We start from the raw sequence: 17,769 nt of genomic DNA, 5'->3' as shown, positions 1-17,769 counted from the left end.
CATTATGCAATAATCCAATTTTTTGATTAAAATATATATATATATATATACGTGGCGGTAAAAATATTTGTCTTTTTTTTTATTAAATTTGATTAAGCATTTTATTATAAATGCAATTATAGATTTATAGATATATATAGCATAATTTCAACATTTTATTTGATCGGTTGCTCAAATAAATCGTGCATATTCTAACAACTGTCAACTGTGTTGCCAAAATAGCCTATTGCCTGTTACTTTCAATTCAATTTTGCCATCTCCCAGATTATTCGAAGTGAACGATACAGTGAATTACAACTGACATCAAAATTCAGCCCGAAAGGACCCGGTTTTGCGGTTGCATCATGAGCGGAGTCATCATCGTCTCATATGTCGACTTGACTTACGCAACTATTTCAGCTGCTAACCCACGCCAAAGTTTTATGAGCATAAGATAAAGAAAGAAAATAGTTTATTCGAATAATCGACCGGTGTGAAAAGAGGACGAAATGATTCGGGGAACACATATGGCACGTGATTGCAATAAATAGAAAGCACCTTCTTCTTCGTCCGAGGAAATCGCGAAATCCTTAAGCCCGATTGGTCGACACCTTGTGTGGGATCTCGTGGCAGCCCTTATAGATCGATTGAAGCGGATCCACGATTCAATCGTCGACCTGTGTTGAAACTAGCTGGAGCCAGTCGTAAGCACGCAATTTGCGAGAGGTATCGAAAGGATGTTTTGGTGCTACAAGTTTTTCAGCTTTCTTCTTCTATTTGGCAATGTTGCGTATGGCGTAAGTTACTTTATGGATATTATAGATTAAAAATTTTAAAATGCTAAGAACTTTAACTATATTAGTTTAAAAGAAAGATTAGAAATTTTCAAAAAAGCTTGCCGTGCGCACATTTTAATAATTTTAACTTTATGCTGTTCTTCAGAACGAAAATAAAAACTACGATAACGTAAATTCTTTTTCAATGACAAAGATTATTAAACATTTTTAATTCGCAAAAAGTGAAAGCTACGATAAAGACTAGGTATCAGATCCGCATTTACGCGTGCAACGACCTATGTGGACCTATATACACTCGGATGTAATGTCTGATGGCAGGTTTAAACTGCGCGTAGGTCGTATTTATCATATCTATCTCGAGAAAGAAATTTTCATGCAATCCGCGCTTAGTTTCCTCTTTAAACGCAAGAGAAAAATGATATGTCGGAAATATTTTTACGCTATCGCACAAGAAAATAAGATTTATGTATCCCCTCCTTCATGTATCTCAGGAAACCTTGAAGAGCAGAGTACGACGCCAAGATTCATTCGCACAAAGTGGTCAACTGATAGATAACATCTTTAATGTAAGCATACCGTAGTATAATAAATTTTTTTATCCACTATAAATATTGATTCATTAAAATCAATGATCTAATGTAAATATAAAAAATGCTAAACAGGAAATAAAAAATTGTAAAATTTTGCTTTAATGAAAATATTTCGATAATTTACATTTTTCGCAAATAGAGGTGAAAGAAAAAATTTGGAATAAATTTGTCCAATAAACGTATATAAATGTTCACATTTAATAATAAATTTTATCTTACAGATTCCAATCACTGCGATTAAACAAACCGCCGCCGTCGCGCATGTCTTTTCGCCGGAGAATACACAGACAATCGACAATATTGTTAAAGTCATGTATATCCAGAATTATTCAGATTTACAACAAAATTCACTTCATTATCTTCTACAATCAATAAAATTATTTGCAGATCCCCGTCTCGACTCTAGAAGCTGTCGGCACACTTGTAAAAACTACAACGGAGCAAAGGCAGCAAAATGCGGAGAGAATTCGAAATAATCGTCAAGAGAGGAGGGAACGGTTGATGGCCATAAAGGAGCAGAAAAGGAAGCGAAAGCAGGAAATTCAAGATCAACGAACGCAATTGACGAGAATTGTCAGGCATTATAAGGATCCATTTGGATTAAACGCGTGGAGCAATCTTTTGTTTGGTCATCACTCTAGATTAGGTGGCAGGCTTCATGGGGGCAATGGCTTGCACGGTCACGGAATTCACGGCAGTCACGGTAACTATTTTTGCTGATTTTTTTTTTTTTACGGCAAAATAGCACGAGGCACATTATTAGCAAAGCTATTGCGAATTTAGGCAAATGAGATACAAAATATATCGTTTTTTTATCGTTTGTCGCTGGTCGAAGGTGGACTTTTGGGAAACCGCCCGCAACACATGTACGAGGTTCACGAGGATATTAATGAGGATACATCCTTCTCTTGGCACGGACTGACCGCTGGATTCGGTAGTTTCCATGGAACTCGACCTTCTAGTACTGCCATCAAAATCGAGAATAAGATTGCTCCTCAAGAAGAGAGGCAGAAGACTTCCAAATATCCGATCGTTGATGTGAACTCCCAGAATAAAATCACGAAGATTCGAAATAAGCTATTACATGAATACCACGACGACTCGCCGATAGAAAATAAAATCGCACCGAGGAATGGAAAAGTATCATTTGTGCGATAATAAATGTATATACAGAATAATGTTAGGTATAATCTTCATTTTTAATAAGCGTTCGCATCATTCTTACGTCGCTCTGCAGATTTTATATCTTGCTTTTATTTTCACCATACAAATTTCTTTATAAATATACAATTTTGTTAAATCTATTAAACCGACATACAATGTTTATAATAATAATAATAATAATAATAATAATATAATAATTTATATAACATTTTGCACAAATAAATATTTTTTCAAATTAATAATATATTAAATTTACAATTCATATGTACGTGATATCTTACATTATATATTACAAATACCTTTTTTTTTGTTTTTAACTTCATGTTTTGTTTAAATCAATAAAAATGTAAAATTTACTATAACTTCTTGTAAAAATATATTTTATCTTAAATTTCGAAAGCTTTAATTAACACTTAACTTTATTTCTATTGATAAAAACAAATTTATAAAAAAACAACAATTGATTCATCATAATTAGGATGAATTATACACACATTGGATGAGTTAATATTTCTTAATAGTTCGAAGTACTGAAGATTCATACATGACGTCAGATATATAAGCTCATTTTATTTAATAATCGAACGCCACTTAAAATAAATGTATTTATCATGAATAAAAAAGATATGTAAAACGTTATTTCCGATGATCAATCAACCGCGGGTATTTGTTTTCGAGTCTTTGAGATAAAACAAATATATTTATAAGCAGTATAATGGTAAAATATGCTTATAATATAAAAAAAATATACTTTTGACATATATACAATAATGCGACATTTTCAATTCTACTTATTTATCGAAGAAAGAATGTTCTATTAGAGATCTTAATCGATATAGCATAAAATTTCACGAGGAATATATAAATAGTCAACAAGTGAAGTCATACCTTGACCTTCATCGAACACTCGCTTCATTTCTGCGTTGTAATGTAATGTAACTCATGTGTCACATGTGTTTATGCTTACTAGACATTGCAGACTTTTAGGTTTATTTCATATTTGAAATATGTACATATGTATACATGGTATATAAAATTTAAATTTATAAAAGTGCAGCGAACTCTTTCGTTATACATTAATTATCATAACAGATGTGAAAAACAAATGTATAAAATTAAATACGCACAAAAAAAGGCGCGTTATAAAATTGAATATAATTTATTTTACTGCAGTTTTATTTTTTTTTAAAGATTTATCGTACGAGAGAGTCATATGTTGATCAAAATTATTATAGTGAAAACGATAAAGAGTGTTTACATTACTGCCATATTCGAACAAACAACACAAATAATCAAATGAGATAGCAATAGATTGACCTCACTCATGACGTTGTAGCGTCACTTTATATAATCTTATTTGATAGTCTCGTCAGTCTTTTGCAAGTCGCGGAATTGTCACGTTCGTAGCTTATCCAACAGTTTTCCGCAATTATAAAATCAACATATGTATATTCTTATCAAAATCACAGAGGAGAAGAACAATTTAACATATATATAATGTAACAAAATACTTTCTCGGTGAGTGTAAGAATGATGAGCGGTCTGAATATTGTGATTTTTAAACAAATTTTTAAATAAATTTAATTACAATACAAATGATTTTTCCAAAGAAACCATTGAATCTATTAAATTTTTGTACAATATTTAATTTTACCTCCAATATTCTATTAATATTCATTAGATGCGCCCAATCAAAATGGATTTATTTTTCATTATTATGTAAGAACTGTCAAAATTTACAGCTTGCATTTAGCACGATTGAACGAATTAGAATATTCATTTCTACTCTGCATGACAAGCGGTTTTAATTTCCGGCATTATGTATGTGCAACCAAAGTTTTTTTTGTATAATGTATTGACGTCTATGATAAAAACAAAGGACAAAAGAGAGAGAACATACATGTATATAAAAAATTTATTAATAAATTATATTTATAAATTAAACATTCTTGGATGCTAATAATGATAAATAGAGATTTCTAACTTTATTTCGATATAAAAAAAAAAAAACTTTTTCAGCATAAAACTATTTTTTATCTCAAAGAGTTAAGTAGTATGTACAGTAAGTGTACATTCTGAATATACTTATTATTATTATTATTATTATTATTATTTTTCTTCGAATTAATCGGTTAATCATATCAACCTGCATGAAAAAAGCTCAATAAAATATTAATCACCTTAAACGTTCAAGGAATAAATCGGTTGGACTTTGTATTATTCTAGTTCAACAAGTAACACGAGCAGAATCGCAGTTCGCCAAACAAACGATACGGATCTCGCTGAGTTTACCCCTTCCAGCAGCAGGTGAGTAAGAGATGCCCTCCGGTCAGGCCAAGAAATGACTGCCTACCTGCCTACTAGCCTCGATCCTTCCTTTAGTGAACGCGAAGATGTCGTTCGACAAGGTAGCTAACTGCTTGCTTATTGCTTTCATAGCTCTGGCTAACGGAATGCCGCAGGAGATTACGACGACTACAGAATCACCTGGACCAGTGAGTAGACAATATTCGCCTTCTTTTAATTCGTTATTATCATTATCAATTACTAAAGTTTATTTTATAGATTTTTCTATTTCATGAAAAAGAAACGTGAGTGCGTATATTTTATAATAAAAAATAAAAAAAGCAAATTTGGCAAAAAAAGAAAAGCATTTTGACTTTTAAAATTAATTGCGAGATTATGTGAAAAGTTGAATTTTGTCGATAAGATGTTAATTTTGTTTATAATGATGTCTATGAACGAGAAAGCTATCATTATATCACATGCGCATTTATAGTTGTAGAGATGTTGCTTCTCACTGAATCTGTCACTTATTGCATTCAACCCGAACAACTGCGCGAAATATGCATACATTGTTGAAAGATGATGATAAATTCAAATACATCGAACGTTACAAAAAACGACATAATACTTAAATTGATTCTTGATTAACATTTTTATATGTCTCCGGTATATAATATCATATAATAAATATATATAATAAATAAATATATATAATACATGATATAATAAAAGCGGTAATAATTTTTGCGATATTATTTATCTCAAATTTTTAGATACGCGTCACACGCAAGTATAACACATTTTATTATAATTCAAACAATTTTTTTATTTCCAGTAATTGCGAGAATGATCGTATTCTACGAATCGAGTGTGGCTTTAACGTCATCATGAATGATAATTAAGTTAACAAGAAATAAAACTCCAACCTCGTGTGATTTAAAAAAAAGCAATAAGTTGATCAATTACTTTGATCATGAGAGGAAAATACCATAGAAAAAGTTACATTAAAGCTGATTAGATAAGCAGATACTCGTGTAGTGAGAGAAAGGATTACGGAAATTGTTTATAACATCTGTCATAAACAAGATAATTATATTCTTATATATTTAAATGGCAAAAACTGCAATAATTTAAAAACCTAAAACTTAATAATTTACGCCAAGAATTACGTAGCAATAAAAATTTTAAAAAAAATAAGAAGTTCAAGTTTAATAATAGCGCTTACTCCTTTGTTTCTATGTTTTTTTTTAAATAGCTAAAATAATTATTGAGTATTTTCTATTTAATCATATTTTTAATATATCTCGCTTATTTTGAAATAATATTTTTATGGCATTAAAAGAAAGTATAATATATTAATTTTTTTAAGTTAATATTGTTGTACGAATTTTAATTAAATAATTTCAATTAGATAATTTCATTAAGTAGTATTAATATTTTTGCGCGTCTTTTTTAGATCTATTTACTCAATATCTAGCGTGAAAATATAAGAGAAAAGATATTGCTTTGTGAAACGTCACGGTAACTAGTTTCGACTTTAGCCGGAATGTCAGTGACGAATGAAACACTTGCGTGCATATTTCTGAAAAGAATAGGTTTTTATACCTCGCAGTAGAGAAGAGACGGAAAACGTTAATTAATTTAAATTACAATTTGATTAGAATTTTGCAATCTAAATGTGGAATGTATGCAAAGATACACAAATAACTAAATTGTGAGAAAAATTCGTACAAACTGTGCGAGAGATCTTTATGTAAGATTATAAAATAATCCCTTTCACTCTAACGCGCGCCAAACATTCTTAGTTCCGATCAAGGTTGAATAAATTAATTTTTTTTTTTTAACTAATTGCCAAAAATTCCGAGTTCTTATCAAGAACATTGGATAAGTTAATTTTGTTTTAATTAATTTTAATTAGTTTTAAGTAAGTTACGTTTAAAGTAAATGGGCCAAAAATAAACTAAGTTTACGAACTTAAAAGTTATTTAAACAAAAATTAATTTAGTTAAAAAATTATTAACCAATTAAAATTAAAAGTTTATACGATATATTGATAAATTATTTTAACTTGTATAAAAAGGATAATTAAGTTAAGTTAAAAGTTATTAACTTTTTTACTTTTTAATTCAACTGTTTTAGCTTCTGATTCTAATAAAGAAATTCTGATAAGAGATTCAATTGTCATTGCATAGCTTCCGTTTCTTCAATTTACTAACGGAGGAATCCGGGTGAATTTTGGAGGATACCATGCTGAAGCTGGACTCGGCGGTCTTCTACGAGGAACGGGAGGTGGACTTCACGCGAGCGCGGGTACTCCGTGGGGTGCGCACGCGGGTGCGGGATTAAGTGGTCAATTAAACGGAGAAGACGGCAATCTCGGTTAGTGTTCGCAAAAGTAAAAGGAAATACAGGATGATCATTAAGAATGTGTTGAAAGTAAGTGGTTATTGCTACGCAACAAGTAAGTCGAACAAAATGAATGAAACGGGGCAGAAAAGGGACAAAAAATTGCTTGCTTGCATGAGCTAATGATATGTTTTCAAAATAATGTTTATCGGCATAAAATTGCAACCGTTTCTGAGAATTTTGAAATACTATCTAACAATGCTGCGAGTGCATTTTTGAATATTATCTATCAGCTCTTCGGTATTTTAAGACTGTATAGCATTTGTCTTCAAGATATTCTCAGAGAAAAAAATCGCACACATTCGAGTGAATAAGGAGACCATTTCAGACCTCCATGAGTAAATTTCAGTCCAAATAATCGCCGAAATCGAGGGGATGAAATATAATTGTTTACTTTCAACACAATCCCAATTGTCACCCTATATTAATGCTAAAGAAGGAGAAAGAGAGATGCATTCTACTTGTTACAAATAAAATTAAAGACAAAATAAATACATATTTAAAAAAATTTTTAACTTTTATACATATAAAAGATATTTATATATATAAAAGTATCTTTTATATACGCATAAAAGTTAAATATCTTTTTAAATATGTATTTAATTTGTCTTTAATTTTATTTGTATATAGATATTTATATATTTAATTTTATTTGAGGATATTTATATATATAAATATCTTTTTTATATATATATTTTTTTTATAATATTTATTATATATTTATTATATATTTATAAATATTTTTTATACATATATATAAGAAATATTTTTATATTTTGTGCATCTGATATAAATCAAGTTTTTCATCGAAGACATAAATATTGAAGAAAATTAAATAAAACGAGATATATTTTCAGGCGGCGGTTTATACGCTCGTGCTGGACTCGGTCGTGGGAGACCGGAAGCGGCAGCCGGTCTTGGTGGAAGATTGGACGGACGATCGTTCAATCCGATTGCCGGTGGTCTATATGCTGGCGCGACATCGGGCGGTCCAGGAACCGGCGTGTATCTTGGAGGAGGTCTTGGCGGAGCAGAAATCGATGGAGCTGCAGCCGGCAATGCGGCTGCTGAAGCTAACGTGAATTCGCGTGCATCCGGCGCGACGACGAGAGAAGTTAATGCAACAGCGGAAGCAGCTACGAGCGTAACGAAGTCGAAGGGCCACACGAACATACAGATCATACGTTCAAAAGAGCAGAAGGAGAAAGAGGTTCTATTTGACACGTAGTTCTTGCATTAATCTAATTTTTATAAGCTAAGGATATACAACAAATTATGATTTTCTAGGTTTCGAATACGATATCTAAACGAGATATCGTATTACTACACGAAAAACGCGAGGATGTTCATTGACACAATTCTCTTTCTAACACTTCTATAGAATAATCGTAGTTTTGTAATTAGTATCTTAATAAGTTATATAAAGGCATTTAAATTTATATTCACAAATTATGGGATAACTCCTCTCTAACAATCACCTTTGCACAAATATATTCGTGTGTGGGATATATCGTCTTTAAAATAAAATCTATCAATGCAGTCTTTAAAATGCAATCTATCGAATGTAGAAGGTGGTGGCACTTGAAGCTGCCGCGCTGCCAGCTGACGAGCCTGCAGATGGGAAGGTCGAGTCGCAAAACAAAGAGGTGATAAAAGCAAAGAAATTCTCGAGCAACATGATTGTGAAATAAATGACAAAATTATTAGAAAATCTTTTTTTCTCATGTGCCACAGACACGAAGAGCGATTGTCGCTGCCGTGGAACCTGCTGCAGCGGAAATTGGGCTGGTCGGATCGGTCAATCTGATTGGAGCGGCGCCAGTCGTAAAATCCGTCGAAAAGAGCATTGTGGCGTCCGCACCCGTGATACCCGTGGCACCTGTAGTACCTGTACAAGAGACAGTTGCAGTTAATACGATTGCAGTCGGTGAGCACAATGATGGTGATGAGTTTTATTAATGTACATACTTAGATGGTATCTTATGAAACAACTCTTTTCTTTACCAGACAAGAATCCAACCGTAGTCGTTTCGAAGCCGGTATATCCACGCTGGTACTTTAGGAAGAGGTTCTGGACCGCTCCTAGGAAAGTAGTCTACGCTGCTCCAGCGGTGACAGTTGATTCTCAAAGCTCACCTTCAGACATTGTCGGTGGACTCTATGCGAACGCGGTGGGAGACAGCGGTACGGTTGCCGTGGGCAAAGTTTATACAAGCGGTTCCTTGTTCAATGACATCTTCAACGTAAGTTGATGCCTGATATAATCATCTCATAAATGTTACGTCATGCATAAGAATTCACGGAGTTTCTAATGAGCTACTACTTTCTCTTCAGATTCCAATTTCTACGTTGTCCGCTGTTAATCAATTACTGAACAACGTCGGCTGAGACTTCCCGTGTTATTTTTACATAAGTTTTATATTCGAAGATATTGTAGTCGCGTGATAAAAAAAGGTTCACGAGCGAAGATCGTGAGCCATGTTTTTTGCAAGGTCCTCCGAATCTCCGAATACATTTAGCGTTCTTATTTGTTGTTATACTCAGCCCCTCTTTCGGCGAATGTTTATTCCGCCTTGCTTACGAATGCCAGGCACACACGTGATATCTTCCTTGCGGTTCCCTGCACGTGATTAGATTGTAATTCCAATGATTTCACAGGCGATATTCCTTTGTCTCAACCTGCGAGTCATTTTAAGAAGGTACATTAATAAACTTTCATACGAGAAAAGCTATTCTTGTGTCTGCCACGAATTATTTATATTCTCCTGAATTTAATTATATTATTTTACGACTTACCTGCTATTCTTATTCGTACATGGTACGCGAGTTTCAAGGATATTTCATCAAGGAAAAATATTTACTTGTTGCCTCTTATTCATTCTTACAATTAGTATAAATCGCATAAAACCACAAATATGATCGTTATAAAACGTTCGCTACTAACTACATACAACCACATTATTATATTTACATAAGATATTTAAGCAATTAAAAGAGATAAAATGCGATTGGTACAAACGATAATAAAACAGACGATAATAATATCCGGCAGAGATGTAAAAAAAGATAGAAGCAGTAAAACAATGAATGAAGAATAAAATATTATATTGTAAATCATAAGCACGTTGACGTGAACGGAAGATTTAAAGAAAGAGTAAAAAAGAAGAAAATGCTAAAGAAAACAAAGATTACGCAAAATATATGATATTAAAAATTGAAAGATGACTGTGTATGACTATACATATGCATATATACTTACAAGCAAACCTTGAAATTATTTCTAAGAGTATGAAGAAGTGCATTTTTCCGTCACAATAACTCTATTCTATGCCATTATACTTGCCAATAGGTATTAATGCGTATAATCACTCGTTTAAACATAAAGTTCTACTGCTGTATTTGAGACACTGTGTTATCATAATGGTTACGGTGATATTTCACTGATATTAATAGAAACTAGTTAAATAAGTTGCGACCTTAACTGCATTACTTCAAAACTCAGTTCACTACCAGTACATCATTATTTATAAATACTTAAGAATATTGCAAAGTATCCATTACACGCATTACGCATCACATTTATGTATTTCTTACGCCGTGTACTATTTAATAAATTTTCAAATTAGAAAAGGAAATATTTTGCAAATACACAAAAATATATTAATAAATAAAACATATTATTTAATCTACGAAATTGCGTAATTTAATTATAGACAATTTAAAAAGAATTTAAATTAGTGAATAATAATTACAATACTTTATTTTCAAATAATAACTTAGTTTCTGCAGCTTTTAATTCTGAATAATGGAAAATATGCTGGAGCAACATTAATAAAATATTGAAACTTAAATATTTATTCGCAACCATCCATTTAAGACCATCTTTTATTTCTTATCAGAATATTATCATTTTTTACATGTTCATGAATTAGTCATACGATATAATAATAAAAGTGACATGCTCGCTTGTATAAATAATATCATGCACGTTTTGCAACATATGTTTAGAAGTGCACAACTAAAAAACACATTTAATTTTACAATAAATTTACAATAAAATTTCTTTCCTTTTACAGCTAAAAGAAGATAATATTTATATTTATACTATACGATTATATTATGTTATATTTTGTAACAGGAAGTTGTCTTGCCAGATCAAATAGCAACACTCTTATATCAGGCCAGTATTTAAATTCTGAGGTAATATTTTGTTGATCACTTTTATTATTTTAATAATAACTATATGTAACTATTTTTTGGTACTGATAAGATGTATATTACTATTATATTATAATATATTTTACATTTATTCTCTTAATAATTTTAGAATTTAACAATATAATAAGAAATCTCTTAATACACACAATGGAATAAATTATTTATTAATAAAATACATTTATTCTTTTATATCTTAAGAATATATTTTTATTTGTTCAATATTAATAACAAGTCAAGATTTTATGATAATTTTAATTTTAATTGCTACATGTGTGTGCGCAAGTTGCGATTTCCAATTTCCAATATGAAGAAGCATACCGAAAGAGAAAGTAATATATAGTGTCGTAAGCTGGTAAGTAAGTTCGTCATCCTGAGCGAAATCGGTTAGTCGGTTTTTCGCTCTTCAATAGTGACAAACTTCTACAGATGCGTGCCATATTCTTAAAATTTCAAACTTAACAATTATTTAAAAATCAAAATAAGTTTGCCAAAACATTATCTTTTATGCAAATTATTCCGATTAACATTCTTATAAGTGCAAATATTCTTTGAAGCGCGCGCGCGCGCGTGTGTGTGTGTATTTAAAACTCTTCTTTGCTTTAAAATAAATTGTATAGAAACTTTTATATTAAAAACTATATTAAAAAACTATATTGAAAAGGAATATGTTGCGAATTGTAATAATTCTGTCGCTTATCTGCTGGTTAGACTCACGGAGTGCTCATCCTGCGGATGAACCGACAAAATTTATTCTCAACGACATGCGAAGTAATGCAGAAAGCATGTTACCTTCAAGATTGGAGGAAGCAAAGGTAAATTGTTTTGCATTTGTAATACTTGCTTTGCGAAAATATATGAAAATGCAATCTTTAGAAGACAAATGTCATAAAAAGACGGCACGTGTCATATTTTTTTTTTTTCGACATTTAAAACGATAAAACAAATAAATCTAAATTAATCGAAAAATCTATGTAAACGATTCCTCAATTCCTCTGTACGAAATTCTAATTGGATCCTCGAAACTCGCCAGTATGACCGGCAGGCGAAGTCAAAATTACTGTTTTGTAGGTATTGTTAGGCCGTGTCGCTGATACGATTAGAATCGGCACAGGAAGATTTATCAATTCGATAATATTGGCCAGAAACATCATTGTCAATCAAGTGGAGGTAATTATTATGTCTATCAAATTCTTTTAATGACATTTTATGTCTCATATGCATACAGCATTATGTAATATCTTTTTACCAGTATACAGAAAGTCGACATACCATTACACACACAATTAGCATTAATCAAATATTTTCTTTGATCGGTTATGCTGAATGATTTATAAGGATGAAGAAAAAATCATAGTTAAAATCCTATCGTAAATAGGATAATGTGAGAACGTCACTCTCATGTACTAATCGATTAATGCAGCAAACATTTAATGTACTTTTGCATTTTTATTTCATTTTCGCTATTTATTTTTGCTATTATCAAATAACAATGTGTTCGTAATTTGCAATAAAAAAATTACGGCATATATACTACCTTTCTTTTTATAGCAATTAATTAGCGAAACTCAGAATAATCTTGAGCCAGTAATTATTATGGTCGAGAAGCCTAATCAGAGCCGCAGGTCGGTGCAAACTACAACACCGATAGTTTTGTTCCATCCGTCGGGGCGAGAATCAGTTCGTTTAGAAAATGAGACTGAGCAGGCAATTTTAGAAAGACGAAAGCCTGGCAACATTAGAGACGCATTGTATAATATTGTGACGCCTACACCAATCGTTGACGGAATTAAGGAAGAAGAAAAATATGATAATACGGGAGACAAATTTATTGGATTTGGAGAAGTGTTTGTTAAAGGTTTCGAAAATTTTGCAAATACTTTGAGCGTCATAGTAAATGTAAGTATCTTGCAAAGCAATTGATATTTTGTCAAAGCAACAAATATTAACGAAAATTATAAAAAATTTTCTTGTTTATTTTAACTGCATATTACAGATCCCTTATAATGTCGCCAAACAAACTTCTCGAGCAGCAAGCCAGGTATTGGATCGTTTAGGCAAAAGACTCATTGGACTCGAATAATAAATATAAATGTACATAAATATGTAATTAATTACGAAAAATGTATATAGATTAAATAAAATGTTATCATATAACTATGTGAAAACCTTTTGTTTTGGGAATATAGAAAAAAATGCAAAGTATTATAAGAACGTATGCACCTGCGTACACGTAGATGTACTGATATCAAAATTGCCTTCAATTAACAATAACACTTAATAATAATGACTTTATACTTTAGCATAATTTTCGAACGAACGATAAGATATAACTTTTTCTTATAAAGAAGTTCTGAATAAGTCAAACGAACGTCAGTTTGTCAAAATACTTTTTACACGAGTTTTAATTTTATTCGCAAAATAAAGATACTATTTCCAAAAAACTTAATATTTTTAAATTGTGTTGCATTTTCTCTTTAAGATATTATGATGATGCTGTTACATGTATTTCTATCGTTGTTCTTCATCGGAGGTGTTTTCGGAGAACTAAGCCAACTATATGGAGTATGTATATACTGTACATTTTTCTTTGATATATAAGGATTTAAATTATTTTTCTATCATAAATAATTTTTATCACTATATTGCTAGAACAACGCTGTGTCAACTCCTCAGAGAATTTTTAACAGTTTATATAATTTTCAAGTAAGTAAAAAACTTGAACAAGAATTATAAAGAGACAAATTTTCTGAGAGTAATAATAATAATTTAGGATTGAAAATACATTTCTTCTCAATAATATTTATAACAAGATTTATTGGAATTAATTTTACAAGATTTATTGGAATAAATTCTAACTGCAAAATTAAAAAATGTGACATTAGGTTATTATAAAATTCTAGATTATATTTATAGATTATAATTCTAGATATTTTAATTTATAAATGATTTATAGATAAAGCCTATTTATTCAATATCCCCATTTAATGATCTTAATTTATAATTATTTTATATAAAAAATTGTCAACTAAATGCTTAACATTAGTGAATTAAAATTAATGAAAGCAAATTAATAAGCTTTTTTCTCTTTAGTCTAAATCATCTCTTGAAAAAGGATTATTTGATCAAGAAGATCCGGAAAACATAACATCTACTGACATGAGCGATATGGACAACCGTTCTAAATTAAAGCAACTAGGTTCATTTAATGTTGTTGATAAGAAATTTATTAGATTTTTGTTCATATGTATAAAATTTTTCTTAGATTTTGTTTTGAATTGTATAATTTATGCTATCTCCTAAGCTATTTAATATTTTATCTACAATACTATGTAAATTTTGCATAAAAGAGAGCTAAGTAAAATATTTAGCTTGCTATTAAATTTATTTAGATGAGGTACTATATATAATGTCTATTAAAATGTTGAAGACAATATGCATCGATGAAATCTTAGAAAAATCTCATTTATTGAATGAGAAATATTATTGGATTCAAGATATAGTAAGTATAATTAATTATATAAGTATAACTAATACTTATCAAAATACAAGAAATATTCTAAAAAAAAAAAAACATAAAAAAGTTTCACAAGACGCGGAAGATTTTATTCTATAATTAGTTTCTATACATATATATGTGATAATCTATGATACATATGATAATCTATGATAGTTCAACAATTTTTATTCTTTAAAGAATACGAAATTAATTTCTTCTAAACTTGCAAATTAATTTTATTTTATAATTTTATAATTATTTTATAATTTATTATTGAATATCTTAATTACTAAATTCAAAATCAAGATTTTATATTAACAAAATAATTATTATATATATATATAAATTGTTTAGTATTAATATTATCTTTTTATATACAATCTTTCTTTTAATTTATAGGTATGCTATGTTAGCAACATATTAATGAACAACGCGATTTTGAATTAAGAAAATCAGGAAGGAAAATAGCTGTGCAAGTTACAAATAAATATTTTATAACATTAAGAATTATAATATAAACTAAATATAAACTAAATATTTTCAAGTAATAATCTTATAATTCGTAAAATTTTGTTTCAGATCTAATGAATGAAGTATAATTGTCTTGCGCAATAGAGTTGTTTATCTTTATCTATTTTTAACATTATAATATATTATTATTAAGTGTTCATATATATAAAAAAGATATATATTATTGTAACATTTTTATCAATTTGAAGATTATTATTTCTTTCTAATTATGCTAAATAATTTATATAAAAATTTTAACTTATGTATACTAACAAAATCATTCTACAGTTAAAGTAAATAAATTATATATGTGTTAAACAATCATTAATTTTATTACAAAATTATTTAATATTCCCATAAATTGCTCGTAAATAATTGCATTGTAACTTGTAACATAAAACGAATAACTAATAAGATCAATAATTACTAATACAAAAACGCCTAATAAAAATTATTATACAAATGTAACTCACACTTAATTTTTATTATATACTTACGGATTTGTTCATTAATTAGCTATAAAAAAAAGAAAAAAAATTAGCTACAATAAAGTTATGAGATGTCGTCACAACTTATACATATAATATATGCATAATTATATAAATAAACCTGATAACTCGTCGATAACTCATCATCGATATATTAAGGCTAATTAAGGTTCATGTGTATCGAGGTCATACAAAATTGCGTCTTTCTAAGCGTTATTCCAAGACACGTGATGAACAGGTTATCGTGAGCATAGGAATAATTAGTCGTCCGCTATTAAATAGGCAAAGAAGTAAAACTCGAATACATAAAAGAAATATAATGCGATCTATATCTTTTATTATTCTGTTGTTTCTTACAGCCGAATATTTGTTCATAAATATGAGTGTGCAAGTATATAACAATCTTTCCTACAATAGAACACAATCAGTTCCATATCATTGTTTGATTGGAACACTATTACATGCAATTCGTAAAATTCTAAAATTTTTTTTAAGCACATGCTCAAAGAAGAAGGAATACCAATGAGACAGTATATCTAAGATTATATCTTATATATAATGCCCTTTTTAAAATTATTATGTCACCTTTGATATTTAATGTTATAAAATGATATTAACTTGCCGATTAAATGAGTAGTGAAATGAAATAAATAGTCTTCCAGACCAATACTCCTATTTTTATTAAAAACATTTTAAGTTTTTTTATCATAATTTTCAAAAATAATGAATTTGTTATAGTCCATTTATTATAGAGCATTTTTAATTTTAACACATTATGCATAAAAGCTTTATGCGAAATATGTAGCATAAGGTAAATTTGCGCTGTCGTAAGACGAGTACATATACATATATGTATATCTTCACATTTTTTTATAGTTTTACGCAAATAAAAACATTTTATGGTATTTACGAGATGCCATTTAAATTCTGACTCATCGACTTTAAACTATTTATATATTATGTACGTATATCATTTTCCGATTGTATACTCAAGGATACTGTCTAACTAAAGTTTTCTTCTTTATTTTTTATATATTTTTATCGATACGTGACGGTATTTTTTATAAACTGCATAGAAGCTTCTTTAAATTCTATAATTAAAGCTATCGAAAAAAAATGCAAAAGCGAATATTAATTCTAAATATAATAAACGAAATAATTTTAGTAGAGTTTATCAAATATATGTATAATATCTATAATATATATATATATATATATATATATATATATATATATATATATATATAATATATATAATATCTTTGATGCTTGTATCAATATTACTAGCTATTTGCAATACTTTATCGATAACTTTGTGCATACTTGGTGCCATAAATCAAGTATTAAGTGATTTATATTACGCATTAGCAAGCAACTGATAAGTAGCGTTTTTTATTTACGGTTATATCTATTTGATTTGCTTCTTTTCACGAATTTTAACACATCAAGATTTAATCGCAATGTAACTAAAATGTAAATATTGTGTTTATTTATAGTTTTTCCTCATAGACGAAGCTTGTTTTTGCGAATGATACAGATTATGATTCGAATGATTAAATAGATGTTCTAGTTTATCTAATTTAATATTTTCCTTTAAGATAATAAAAAAAATCTTTCACTGAAAAAATCTTTCAAATATCGGTATATAAAATTTGAAAAAAAGTCAAACTTCGAAGTTTTTGTCATGTATTAAAATATTAAATATATATTAAAAATTTACATATAAAAAATTGCTATAATAATCTAATTTATTTTTAGACGCGAAGAGAAGGCAATAATAATAAAACTATATATATATATATATATATATATATATATATATATATATATATATA

General features: G+C 29.2%; 4 protein-coding genes across 8 annotated transcripts; all 4 read left to right on the top strand.

Annotated features, from left to right (window-relative positions):
- The first annotated feature begins 93 nt into the window (after positions 1 to 93).
- LOC126849358 (uncharacterized) lies at positions 94 to 4,836 on the top strand. Its single transcript, XM_050591113.1, has 6 exons — positions 94 to 776; positions 1,268 to 1,342; positions 1,588 to 1,674; positions 1,754 to 2,069; positions 2,202 to 4,048; positions 4,757 to 4,836. Exons 1-5 carry the CDS (start codon positions 717 to 719, stop codon positions 2,522 to 2,524), a joined length of 861 nt encoding a protein of 286 aa, XP_050447070.1. The 5' UTR covers positions 94 to 716; the 3' UTR covers positions 2,525 to 4,048; positions 4,757 to 4,836.
- Positions 4,837 to 4,865: 29 nt separating this feature from the next.
- LOC126849351 (PE-PGRS family protein PE_PGRS18) lies at positions 4,866 to 9,954 on the top strand. 2 transcript variants are annotated; one of them, XM_050591099.1, is made up of 7 exons: positions 4,866 to 5,025; positions 7,009 to 7,195; positions 8,080 to 8,432; positions 8,794 to 8,868; positions 8,957 to 9,149; positions 9,230 to 9,465; positions 9,557 to 9,954. In XM_050591099.1, exons 1-7 carry the CDS (start codon positions 4,924 to 4,926, stop codon positions 9,608 to 9,610), a joined length of 1,200 nt encoding a protein of 399 aa, XP_050447056.1. In that variant the 5' UTR covers positions 4,866 to 4,923; the 3' UTR covers positions 9,611 to 9,954. The 2 variants fall into 2 exon arrangements, with proteins under 2 accessions (XP_050447056.1, XP_050447055.1); XM_050591098.1 differs by having other exon boundaries at positions 8,791 to 8,868.
- A 1,848-nt stretch (positions 9,955 to 11,802) lies between these two features.
- Positions 11,803 to 13,597, top strand: LOC126849366 (uncharacterized). 2 transcript variants are annotated; one of them, XM_050591140.1, is made up of 4 exons: positions 11,803 to 12,252; positions 12,509 to 12,607; positions 12,989 to 13,336; positions 13,434 to 13,597. In XM_050591140.1, the coding sequence occupies exons 1-4, from the start codon at positions 12,106 to 12,108 to the stop codon at positions 13,518 to 13,520; spliced, it is 681 nt and encodes a 226-aa protein (XP_050447097.1). In that variant the 5' UTR covers positions 11,803 to 12,105; the 3' UTR covers positions 13,521 to 13,597. The 2 variants fall into 2 exon arrangements, with proteins under 2 accessions (XP_050447097.1, XP_050447096.1); XM_050591139.1 differs by lacking the exon at positions 12,509 to 12,607 and having other exon boundaries at positions 11,811 to 12,252.
- Positions 13,598 to 13,690: 93 nt separating this feature from the next.
- On the top strand, positions 13,691 to 15,764 carry LOC126849369 (uncharacterized). Of its 3 annotated transcripts, XM_050591147.1 has the most exons (6): positions 13,691 to 14,002; positions 14,090 to 14,143; positions 14,531 to 14,636; positions 14,830 to 14,939; positions 15,336 to 15,408; positions 15,516 to 15,764. In XM_050591147.1, the coding sequence occupies exons 1-5, from the start codon at positions 13,925 to 13,927 to the stop codon at positions 15,381 to 15,383; spliced, it is 396 nt and encodes a 131-aa protein (XP_050447104.1). In that variant the 5' UTR covers positions 13,691 to 13,924; the 3' UTR covers positions 15,384 to 15,408; positions 15,516 to 15,764. The 3 variants fall into 3 exon arrangements, with proteins under 3 accessions (XP_050447104.1, XP_050447103.1, XP_050447106.1); XM_050591146.1 differs by having other exon boundaries at positions 15,336 to 15,764; XM_050591149.1 differs by lacking the exon at positions 14,090 to 14,143 and having other exon boundaries at positions 15,336 to 15,764.
- Positions 15,765 to 17,769: the final 2,005 nt, after the last annotated feature.

The sequence above is a fragment of the Cataglyphis hispanica genome, chromosome 4 (genome assembly GCF_021464435.1).
Source record: "Cataglyphis hispanica isolate Lineage 1 chromosome 4, ULB_Chis1_1.0, whole genome shotgun sequence".
NCBI lineage: Eukaryota > Metazoa > Arthropoda > Insecta > Hymenoptera > Formicidae > Cataglyphis > Cataglyphis hispanica.
The sequence above is the reverse complement of the archived record's forward strand: the minus strand, read 5'-3'. Positions and strand labels throughout refer to the sequence as shown.